At 46.4% G+C, this 12610-nt stretch overlaps 1 protein-coding gene across 6 annotated transcripts in view; it reads left to right on the top strand.

Annotated features, from left to right (window-relative positions):
* Nucleotides 1-12610, top strand: part of caska (calcium/calmodulin-dependent serine protein kinase a) — a 126693-nt gene that overhangs the window by 81453 nt on the left and 32630 nt on the right. For all 6 annotated transcript variants that reach the window (XM_062431248.1, XM_062431251.1, XM_062431253.1 and 3 more), the window contains exons 6-11: nucleotides 57-159; nucleotides 1467-1642; nucleotides 4692-4814; nucleotides 5581-5664; nucleotides 5811-5910; nucleotides 7064-7185. In XM_062431248.1, the coding sequence (XP_062287232.1) occupies nucleotides 57-159; nucleotides 1467-1642; nucleotides 4692-4814; nucleotides 5581-5664; nucleotides 5811-5910; nucleotides 7064-7185 (708 nt within the window). The remainder of the gene's footprint in view (nucleotides 1-56; nucleotides 160-1466; nucleotides 1643-4691; nucleotides 4815-5580; nucleotides 5665-5810; nucleotides 5911-7063; nucleotides 7186-12610) is intronic.

The following is a 12610-nucleotide window of genomic DNA, read 5'->3' on the forward strand; positions in this document are numbered from 1 at the left end:
AGCAAAATGTGACCATCAAATCACGAGTCTCTCATCTCTCCTCTCCTCTCTCTCAGCCTCACTGTGTGCTGCTGGCGTCCAAAGAGAACTCTGCTCCAGTGAAGTTAGGCGGGTTCGGAGTAGCCATCCAGCTCGGCGAGTCAGGACTGGTGGCAGGAGGTAAAGTAAACACCACCGTAAACACTACCATCCCAGACACATGAACAGGAACTGAAATTTGAATTCTCCTTACTGTTTTTTTTTGGGGGGCGTGTCAAAACTTCACTGCTGTGGGTGGGCTTTTAGAATAGGCAAATCTTGACTGACACCTGAAGGCTGAAGTTGCTGAAAAAGTACAGTCAACCACAGCTTGTGGTGCATTACTGGCTGAGAACAACATTTTGAATATCCCACAAATGTTGAAACTTACGTTCCTCTTTTTCAGCAAGCCCACATATCTTTAGCTATCAGCTGTTAGTGATTTAAGCCGTTTCTTTACCACATTCAACGTTTGGGAGGATCAGAAATGTGGTTAAGTTTGTATTTTACTTGGAAAGTGGCATCTAGTTAAACAAGATTGCCAACTTTAGCACTGTTTTCCACCAGGCATTACTTTTCGTGCATGTTTTTTTTCCTGCAAACTGACTATTGTGTTCGTCACATGTTACATAAAGGAGAGGGCCCAGCTAGAGTTGGCCTCAGTTATGGTGATGACAAATGACCAAACTGTCAAACCTATCACTGCAGCAGGTTGTCCTGTAACCACAGGCCTGCAAATTTTACCCTGTGATTTGAATCATGACACGGAGTAACAGAAAGGCTATTAGGATAAAACTATTTTAGTGTATGCCCATGCAGATATCCAATAACAGTTACAACATCGTCAGTCAGTGCCGAAACTTCACGTCCGCTACAGAATTTCCTTTTTTTAGAAATTAGGCCAAACAAGAACATGAGTCAAACAAACACAGTAGGGTATATATATAGATTTGTTAGCAAAGTGTCAGTTTGACTTTAATGTCAGGATTGTAAATAAGAACCAAGAACTCCAAATTGACTCAAAATTCTAAAACAGAAAATACCTTTCAAGAAGTAGAAAAGAGGCTACGAGAAAGTGTGTTTCCTTTTTCCTTTAACCATATATTAAAATCAGAAGCAAATACCTCAATAATAAAGTTCATTTTATTTATAGAACTTTCAAACTAAGTGAGAATAGAAAGACACAAGAGCACTGTTGCAGGTCTTAAATGGGGAAGCAAGATCTGAGAGCAGTTCCCTTTTCCAGTCCAGAGATCGTAAAGAAGAAATGAATAAAGAATAAAGACAAGACGTCCCCATTAAGAATGTGCATATGTAATTTTCATGTCCACGTGTTATGTCCACATGCATGTTTCTCTGCTGTGATCCATCTTCATAATAATTGTACACTGTCATTAACTAACTTCATAAGTGATGCGGTCCCAACACTCTTTATTTTTTAACCCTAGGTCGAGTAGGAACTCCCCACTTCATGGCGCCCGAAGTGGTGAAGAGAGAGCCGTATGGTAAGCCTGTGGACGTGTGGGGCTGTGGAGTCATCCTCTTCATCCTCCTCTCAGGATGTCTGCCTTTCTACGGCACCAAAGAGCGTCTGTTTGAAGCCATCTGCAAGGGAAAATACAAGGTCAGGAGAGTGTCTTTAAAGATCTTCAGTCTTTAGGTGCACATGAAGTTTCAACGGTGTGTTTTCACACATCACATACAGTTAGGTCCATAAATATTTGGACACTGACACAAGTTTTTTTATTTTACTTGTTTACCAAAAGATATTCAATTTACAGCTATATAATGATAATGAACATGGCTTTAAAGTGCAGACTCTTAACTTTAATTTGAGGGTATTCACATCCAAATTGGAGAAAGGATTTAGGAATTACAGCTCTTTAATATGTACCACCCACTTTTTGAGGGGACCATAAATAATCGGACAACTGATTTAAAAGCTGTTTTATGGGTGGGTTTGGACAATTCCTTTGTAATTTGATCATCAATTAAACAGGTAAAATGTTTGGAGTTGATTCCAGGTGTGGTCTTTGCATTTGGAAGCTGTTCCTGTGAACCTTCCACGTGCAATCAAAAAATCTCTTAATGCAAGTGATACAGGCCATCCTCAGGCTGAAAAAACAACACAAATTCCATCAGAGAGATCTCAAGAACATTAGGAGTGTCCAAATTCAACAATGTGGTACATTCTGAGGGAAAAATGAACTGGTGAACTCAGTAACACAAAAAGGCCTGGATGTCCACAGAAGACAGCAGTGGTGTATGATTACAGGAACATTTCCATGGTTAAGAAAAACCCCTTCACAACATCTAGCCACGTGATGAACACTCTCCAGGAGGTAGACATATCATTATCCAACTCTACCATTAAGAGAAGACCTCAAGAGAGCATATACAGAGGATTCATCTCAAGGTGCAAACCATTCATAAACCTCAAGAATAGAAAGGCTAGATTAGACTTTCCAAAAACACATCTAAAAAGCAGCACAGTTCAGGACCAGCATTCTTTGGACAGATGTAACTCAGATCAACCTGTACCAGAATGATGGGTTAGGGTTAGATGGACAATGACCAAAAACATACTGTGAAGGCAACCCCGGAGTTTCTTAAAGCAAAGAAGTGGAATATTCTGCAATGGACGAGTCATTCACCTAATCTCAACCCAATCCAGTATGCATTTCACTTGCTGAAGACAAAACTTAAGGCAGAGACCCACAAACAAACAATAATTGAAGACAGCTGTAGTAAAGGCCTGGAAAAGCATCACAAAGAAGGAAACCTAACGTTTGGTGATGTTCACGGCTTCCAGACCTCAGGCAGTCATTGCCTGCAAAGGATTCTCAACAAGGTTTTAAAAATGAATTTTAGGATTCATTTCACTTCACAGAGTCAAAATTACGAAAACTTTGTCACTGGACCTAGCTGTACATCCTTTTCACACGTTATTTCTGTACAGCTCCAAACAGCAGCTGAACAGCAAACACAAAGACTGAGGGGATGATGTCATTTAGAGGCAAATGCTGGAGCTGCCCCACAGACATGAATCACTGCCTGTAGTCATGGTTGTTTTCTGTGATATGGACACATTTTCTGATTCACAGCTGTAAACTCTTCATTCAACCAGAAGCTAATTTGGAGTGAAGTCCCAAACAGAAGTTCTGTAAGCATACACACTCAGTGACTGATTCACAATGAACTGCTCACCAGTGCTTGTACAACCTGATGGCACCATGATAATAACTTGTCTACCATCTCATACTGTAATTAAAGCAGTTTGGATTCTATTTTAAAGTGCATCATAAAATTTGAGGGGGAAAAAAACCCTTTCACACATGCACAGAAACTCTGGAGGTGCTGCATGTGTTAACGCAAATGTCTCAATCAGTCAGACCAGACATTAAACAGACTTTACCCTTCCAGCTCCCCCGTACGAGGTCTGTGTAATGTCCAATTGAACACATGGGTTCAATCGGATTGACATAAGTGTGGCAAAATCCGGCAATAAGGGAAACGATATCAGTGTTTGATCAAACAGCTGATGAACAAGCACAACATACACTAAAATATGATGTCTTTGACTTCCACCAGTCAACTCCGCTCTCATCCACAGCAGCCGTTTCACACATACGGCTGGTGCTGGATAAATGCAGCAAGCCAGCTAAATTGCGTTGTGTTGATTGGACATGAATGTCCGCTGTGAAGCTTAGTGCTAGTGAGAGAACTTCCTTTGATTTGTCCTGAAATAAAAGCTGTTGTATTTCTAGTGAAAAGCTTAAAACGCTGAATTACAACGGCAGCATACTTTTAGAGTCATATCCTGCTTTCTGCACCCCTCAAATAAACCAGACAGAGTATTTCCAGTAGGTGAGAACACATCTGACATGGACTTGCTCCTGCTGTGTGCTGCTTCTCCGGGAAATTGTCCAGAGTTCAAATGTGAAAACTGTCAAAGACGCTTCAGAACTTGCCTGAGAATCATCAGTAATCCAGTGACAGTTATTAGTCATACATCCAAACTGCTAAAAGTTAAATAGCCAAGCATACTTTTCAATAACACACATTTTCCAAAATACTAACAAATGTAGGCTTAAACCAGCACCTACCTATGGCGGACATTACAACAGCCCTTTTGTTGAACTTTTATGGGGTCTTGCGCTACTGATAGTTTTATCATATTGGTCCTCCACCTAAGTTACTTGGCTGTAATTATAAATGAGTTGGTGGTGGAATAATGACGCACTAAAAGAATCAATTAAAATCACTCACCAGAACAGGTAATGTTAAAATGACCCTACTTCCCCTTGAGAAATGAATTCAGTCCTAATGGTACAACGTTATTATGACTAATAAGAACAAATAGGGAACATGGCCAAAACTACAGAAGTAGGACACAAACTGTAATAAACATATATTCCTGTTTTTGCCTTTCCTCACTGTCATGATTTGGTTAAACCATTTACGGTAATTATTTTTTTATTTACAGGCTACTTATTTAACACAGCTAACATTCATAATGGTTAATAACAACGTTTTCCTGTTAGCAAGGTGTTAGCATGAAACATCTGAGCAAAAAGGCCGATGTATACATGGAAAATGTTGTTTCAGAAACTTGGTGCATTTCTGTAGACTTTGTGTATTTTTAACTTTTTTGTGTGTTTGTGTGTGTGTAGATGAATCCGCGACAGTGGAGCCAAATTTCAGAGAGTGCAAAGGATCTGGTGAGGCGCATGCTGATGCTGGACCCTGCTGAGAGGATCACCGTCTACGAGGCACTCAACCACCCTTGGCTCAAGGTACAGCAGAGCAGTCAGTAACACATTAATGTCACAGCTATGTTTTTCAATTTTTTCATTTTCTCTGCCAGATCTGATTTAAAAAGGGCAGTTTGACAATGTTATGACTTATGGGGGGGGGGGGGGCTCTCAAAAATTAAAAACACTGAGTTTTTATTACAAGTGCCTAAAGACACTGTCACAAAATACTGAATAGAGCTTCATAAGCACGCAACGAAACAAAAAAGATTTTATCTGTCGCAATGCTTTTTTGCAACATCAGCATGTTGCAAACGTACAAAGGCAGCTTTCAGGCCACACTTGCAATACCCCAGGAGCAGTGACATGCAGTTAGTTTTACTGGTTGGAGTAAAACATGGTCTTAATAATGTTTAGCTAGGGATTTTTTGTTTTGACTGGTTTATGTTATCTTAGCACCAATGTTGTTTAGCGTAAATTAATGTTCTGATCCAAAAACATTTTCAAACTTTAGTAAAACTATGTTTTAATGTTATTTTTTAGGTGCACTGTCAGGTTTACTACATATATCTTGTTGTATTGAGCTTGAATGAAACTATTATCTCAAATAAACACACGAGTCATTGGCCGAGACAGGTTTCATGCTTGTTTACAGGAAACCACTAGAAGCCACTTAATTTAGTACATATCAGCTTAAAGAATACAGTTCAAAAAGATGCATCAGAAAACACCCAAAACTGTGTTAGTGTTCCAGTATTATATCACAATAAAGTTGAATTTCCTTTTTTTTCTTTTTTGGTTTTCTAAGGAGAGGGACCGCTACGCCTACAAAATCCACCTCCCAGAGACTGTTGAACAGCTGAGAAAGTTCAATGCCAGGAGGAAGCTCAAGGTTTGCTTCTGAATACACACTGACACGCGCGCATCATATCAGTTTTGTATCATATAAGGCTTGCAACATACACTTTGACTGTGTGTCCGATGATTACAAAAAATGTTCAGGGGGATTGATGTTCTGATGCTGCTGTTGTGTTTCAGGGAGCTGTATTGGCTGCAGTGTCCAGTCACAAGTTTAACTCGTTTTATGGAGACCCCCCTGAGGAACTCCACGACTTCTCTGATGACCCCACCTCCTCAGGTACACACAAAGACTTGTACTTGTTATCCTGTCATCTTTGACAGACTTCCTCCCTCAAATTTCCTTATTCTGGTCTGGTCTCCAGTAGTTCTGCTTTTTCTGTAAGGCCCTGCACGACACTCTGTTACCTCAGCCCAACTGTAATAATAAGGAAATACAACCCCACGTTTAGCCTCTCCAATTTTATATTTGATCTCATTATGCAGGTTAATAGATGCTGTAAAGGCAGAACTGCAAAGATTTAAGATGTACTTATCCTTTTGTGTGGTCGATTTGCATGCAGAGAGAGTGCAAACAGCCACTACCGAGCTAATTTTTCTATTTCCATGGGTCCAGCAATATGTGCACCATTAAGTGAACTCTCCTCTTGTGATATAATTGCTTTTAACTGCTTTTAACATTGATATTAACAACTGTGTTCATTTGTCGATCTGTTTATTTGTCTGTTTCTGTTAATGCTTTCCTCCTGCTAGGACTACTAGCAGCAGAACGTAGGTATCTGTTGGTACTCTGTGTGTTGTGATCCAGGTTACTTCACTTTTAACAGTCTGTAATTGTCAAGTCAGTTTCCATCATCTGAACGTTGTCTCTGTTTTTTGTAGCTTGACTTTTCAGTTCAACATAATTATCTATCTATCTATCGATCGATCTATCTATCTATCTATCTATCTATCTATCTATCTATATATCTATCTATCTATCTATCTATCTATCCTTTAGTTGTTCTCCTCTCTTCTATTTCACTCCACACACTCTCACATACGCACATACACACACACACACACAGAGCGCAGCGGAGCAGATAGACACTGAAGTAACTGAGTTAACGACAACACGTGTTACATTACTATTACTTTGTTGTAACTTTGCCTAATTTTGAACCACTTTGTTCGAGATGGGATCTGTTATTGTGAATGTATATTGACATTTAAATGTCTCAACCTCAAATATAAGACAACTTTTTCAGACATATTTCCAGGAACAAAACACATCTTATATTCAGACTAATACGGTAATTCCATGCATGTTTGTAATTGAACTGCACGCTCATCACATCCAGCGAACCTTGAAGTGACTGATGGACAATTGTGTGTGTGTGTGTGTGTGTGTGTGTGTGTGTGTGTGTGTGTGTGTGTGTGTGTGTGTGTTACAGGGGCGGTGTCTCAGGTGTTGGACAGTTTAGAAGAGATCCACGCTTTGACAGACTGCAGTGAAAAGGATCTAGATTTCCTCCACAGTGTTTTCCAGGACCAACATCTACACACGTTGCTCGACGTAAGTGTCACACACAAGCACCAACACAAGAAAGCGCACCAGAAAGTATACACCTTTTTATGAATCATTAGTAGCACTGGCTGCGTAGAAACAGCAGAGACAGCAAAAAAGGAAAACCAAAGATCACCTATACATACCCTACTTCCTTTCAAATACTTCAGTGAGGTTTTGTGGAAGCTGGATCTTTGCAAGCACAAACTGTTACACAGACAGGCCTATTTTTATCTGTGTCACTATCAACTGATCAGAGAACTGATGCATTGTGATTTCCCTTGATAAAATTGTGTTTACCCAACATCAGACTGCTGCAAAGCAACTGCAAAAACATCAATGTTTCTGCACATATTTAACTGCTGTGCAAAAACGATAATATGTGCAACAGTTAGGAAAAATTTTGGGCAATCACGTCAATAATCTTATTTACCCATTTAATAGTCTCCAAGATACTCTGAAGAGCAACTGACAGACCTGTGATGCAGATAATGTTGATGTTGCATGGTCAGTCCACCATAGAGTAAAGACATTGATTAAGAACAACAAATGGTCAAAGGTAAAACATAAACAGAATATTGCCTTAACCCTTCTGCTCGAGCTCAGATCAACATTAAATCATATTAGGGGCACGAATAACCACACTTATACCATGCATACACCACTTCCTGCACCTAAAGTGGTGTTTGTTAAGATGAATGTGCAGTGGAAATGTGCACATGTGTACTTCAGACCGGGTGTGCACAGAGGTTTCTAGAGTGATCCCAGGGTGATATGAGAGGGTGGTAATAATGCAGAGATGGAAAAACAACCATATAACCATCGGTTTTATCAACCTCTCTACGTACGTCAGAGGCCTCATTTTATTTCCCTGTGTTATTGTTATTTTTAGTTCAGGCTTTGTTGACGTTGACGCTATAAAATAAATTATCCTATATTAAAAACACTGGTACAGGTACAGGTATTGGTGAAATAGTATTTTTTCTTCTTTGTGATCCTTTTCAGTCACAGGGACAAAGACTAGTAGTGATGATTAAGAATTTCTACATCCATTTATGGTTAACTGGGATTGGAAATCAGACACATGCACATATAACACATGTAAAAAACTAACCATGCACAGCTTTATATTTGTAATTTAAAACATGGGTATGTGCATAGACAGAGTGTTCTCTTTCATAATATTTCGTTCGATGTCTCACTATGGGATGCACGCCTCGCTGCAGCCCTCAGAAGCATTTATCTCATTACGCCAATCCTGATTGGCTGGTGAACGTGTCCGTCCGCCACAGGTAGTCCCACCTACCTTAAATAGCTCATGCGGACGGCACCACCCTCATTCAAACACCTCTTCTCACTCGGAGCATATCTCGCGTCCAGAGCTAGCTAGCTTAACTGTCCATAGACGGATCTTATTTAGCTTCTGTCGCTGGGCGCTACTAGCTTAGGACATTTTTTCTGCTTCGTCGGTCACACCAGATCGAACTCAGTGCTTTCCTGCCCTCCACGGCTTGGTCAGCACTAATCTCGACGCCACACCACGGCTACTCGAGCACCGGGCATTAGCACACCAGCTAATTCTCGGCTTCTTCACGGTTAGCACACCAGCTAACTGCCTCGGCTCCCTGCCTGCACACCAGCTCGCACGGAATGGAGGCTAAAACCCCTCACACCAGAGGGCACGGAGACTCCGGAGCCAGACTCTGTCGCTGCGGGAATAAGATATCGAGCATGGATCCACACCAGGTCTGCTCGTGCTGTCTTGGGCTGGAACACGCCCGGGCGGCTATCGAGGTCCCCGGCTCGTGTCAACACTGTGCGGTGTTCACCATCAAGAGTCTCCGCAGACGACTAGCCCGCCAGGCTAGCCTGTCTGGACATGACCCCTATCGCTCTTCCGACGGCGCCGCCGTCGAGGGCGGAGAGGAGGTGGGGGTCGCTGCGGTGGCGACACCGGAGGCTAGCGCCAGCTGGGGCTCCCAGCTCGAGCTAGCCGCGGTTCCCCCGCTGGAGGAAGACATCCTGGATTTGGACTATGGGGAAGATGATGATGGCGCCTTGGATCTCCTCATATCAGAGGATGAAGAAGAGGATGACATCTTCATCACACCGGCTCGGGCTGCAAAGCCCGCGGCTTCCGTCGACTCTCGGGATGGAGACGAGAGTAGCACACCAGCTTCTCCCTCCCCCAGCTCGGACATGCTCGACGTGTGCAAACGCGCAGCTGCCCGGCTGGGCATCCCCTGGCCCGCTGTCGTAGCTGTGACCACCAGATCACGCTACGAGGGGAAGAAATTGCCCTTGGCCAAGAGCGCGACGAAGCAACTTCTCCCCGTCTTCCCGGAGCTGCTGGAGGAGGTGGCGCGCTCATGGAGAGACCGCCCCTACAGCAGCCGGAGCCCGGTTCCCGGGGCCTCGTCCCTCGACTGTGAGGCGATGGAGAGCCTGGGTCTGCTCCGCATGCCTCCGATGGAGCCACTTGTTGCAGCTCACCTTCACCCCCAGCTGTCAGCGGTGTCCTCCCGGAGCCCCAGCCTGCCGTCCAAGTCCGACCGTTTTCAGTCAGCCCTGACTGAGAAAGCGTACAAGGCGGTGGCGCTCTCGGCCAGAGCGCTCAATGTCCTCTCGCTGCTCACGGCTTACCAGGCTGAGTTGTGCGAGGATGTTGTGCAAACTCAGGACTCAGCTGCGTGGGAGGAGATACCGGTCATCACCGACCTGTGTCTCCGTGTCCAACGCTGCGCGGTCCAGGCCACGGGAAGAGCGATGGGGACCATGGTTCTGCAGGAGCGAGCGCGGTGGCTCACCCTCGCCAGCCTGTCAGACAGAGAGAAGGACGACGTCCTGGACATGCCCATTGTCCCGGAGGGGATTTTTGGTTCCGCCCTGGCATCGATGCAACAACGGTGTGAAGCCAAAAAGAAGGAAGACGAAGCTCTCAAGCTCTGCCTCCCTCGCAAGCCCCCAGCTCCCTCTCCACCTGCGCAGCGTAAATCCTTCGCGCAGGCTGCTTCCCGGGTTTCGCAGTTCAAAATACCGAAACATCCGAAGCCTCAGCCCGCCCCGCCGCCCGTGCCCGGTCGGCCCGGCTGGTTCAAGAAGCCCTCGGCCCCAGCTACAGCTCCGCCGGCACAGCCCGCGCAAGCTACCAGCCACCAGGCCAGGAAGAAAAAGAGAGCGGCCTGACCGCCCCTCTCGTCACCGGTGATGCAGCTGGAAGTTCCCTGTTCTCCAGCTCCACCTGTTTGGCTTCCGAGCGTGCACTCCGGGGCCCCCCACGCCCCCATCTCCCAGCTGCCACGGACCGTGCCAGAGCAGACCGGGAGAGACGGACATCTGACGGCAGAGGGTTCAGCGTTTGCCCCTCTCCCATGTCCACAAGCACGCACACACACACAAGTTTTCATAAAGAAAATAAAATGTGTCCCGCTGTCGCATCCGGGCCGAGTGCCGAGGGCGCAGCTAATAAAAGCCAAAACTATAAAAATAAACAGCGCGGTGGCGGCACCTGCTGTCCCACCCCCGGGGAAAGCCGCGGCTTTTCCCGGGGTGAGGGCAGTGAGGTCCCCGTCACTGCGTTGTCCTCCCGGGCCAAAGTGCACAGCACCGCCCAGAGGCCATGTCAGTTTTCCACCACGAGAGGGCGCCACCGCACCGCGGTTGGGACCTCTCATGGTGGAAGAGCTGCAGCGCGTCTCACCTCTCTGCCGCAGGTGGCAGAGGTGGGCTGCGCTCGCAGCTTCGCCCTGGGTGTTGAAAACGATTTTGAGGGGTTACAGGCTGCAGTTTGCCGCTGTTCCCCCACGATTCGCCGGCATAATACACTCCCAGGCTCAGGGAGAGTCAGCTCGTGTTTTGCAAGAGGAAATCCTCTCACTGTTAAACAAAGGAGCAATCTGTGTCGTTCCTCCCGCACAGTGTCAGAGCGGTTTTTACTCCAGGTACTTTCTGGTCCCAAAACGGGGGGGGAGTGGTATTCGCCCTATCCTGGATCTACGTGCTCTGAACAAATTTCTCAGGAAATACAAGTTCAGGATGCTCACACACGCATCCCTGCTGCGCCTGGTGCGACAGAACGATTGGTTCACTTCTGTCGATCTGAAAGACGCGTATTTCCACATTCCAATATATCCTCCCCACAGAAAGTATCTGAGGTTCGCTTTCCAGGGGACGTGCTACGAGTACCGCGTGCTCCCATTCGGTCTGTCTTTAAGCCCGAGGGTGTTCGTCCGGTGCACGGAAGCGGCGATAGCCCCACTGAGACAGCAGGGCATTCGCTTGGCCACATATCTGGACGATTGGCTGCCTTTGGCACAATCGAGGCAGGAGGCCATGGCGCATACGCGTATTCTCACACGGCACCTATTAGACCTGGGTTTTGTGATAAACGCGGAAAAGAGCATGCTGTGCCCGACACAGGACATAATCTTTCTGGGATTATCCCTGGACTCGGTGATTTTCACGGCGCGCCTCTCGGCGGAGCGAGTGAGAGCTTTCAGAGCATGTCTCGCGCTTTTCCATCCAGGCAAATCTGTTCAATTCAGATTGTGTCTTCGATTACTCGGACTGATGGCGTCAGCCATTCTCGTGGTTCGTCTCGGTCGCCTCCACATGAGGGAATTCCAGCTCTGGGTGGCCTCATGCGGGCTGGATCCCGTGCGTCATGGCGCACGGAGAGTGTTGGTTACGCCGGGGTGCGTCAGGGCACTGCGCCACTGGCGAGCCCCGTCGTTTCTGACCCGCGGGGTGCCCATGGGCTCTGTCTTGTCCAGGAAGGTGGTCACTACGGACGCCAGCCTGACAGGGTGGGGCGGAATTCACGAGGGCCGGTCAGTGAGGGGCCGCTGGAGTGTGGACCTCCAGCGGTCTCACATAAATTTTCTGGAACTTTCAGCGGTGTTCCTCTCCCTGAAACACTTCCTTCCGTCTCTCATGGGCCATCATGTCCTGGTGAGGACGGACAATACGACGACGGTAGCGTACATCAACCGCCAAGGGGGGTTGCGCTCTCGTCAGTTGCACATGCTGGCACGCAGACTGATCCTGTGGAGCTGCGGTCATCTCCTCTCCCTGAGGGCGACGCACGTCCCGGGAGCTCTGAACACGGGCGCGGACCTGTTGTCCAGGGGCGCGCCGGTATACGGGGAGTGGACTCTGCACCCAGAGATTGTGGAACAGATATGGGCCCGTTATGGTCGGGCCGCGGTGGATCTGTTCGCGTCAAGAGGAAACGCGCAGTGCGCGCTGTTTTACTCTCTGCGCAACCTGGATGCTCCCCTCGGCATAGACGCACTAGCGCACGTCTGGCCGCACGAGCTTCTTTACGCGTTCCCTCCCCTGGCCCTGATACCCCCCACTCTGTCCAGAGTGAGGGACCACGGCCACGCGCTGATTCTGATAGCTCCGCATTGGCCTGCAATGCATTGGCTGGCGG

Source organism: Scomber scombrus, chromosome 13 (assembly GCF_963691925.1).
Source record: "Scomber scombrus chromosome 13, fScoSco1.1, whole genome shotgun sequence".
Taxonomy (NCBI): Eukaryota; Metazoa; Chordata; class Actinopteri; order Scombriformes; family Scombridae; genus Scomber; species Scomber scombrus.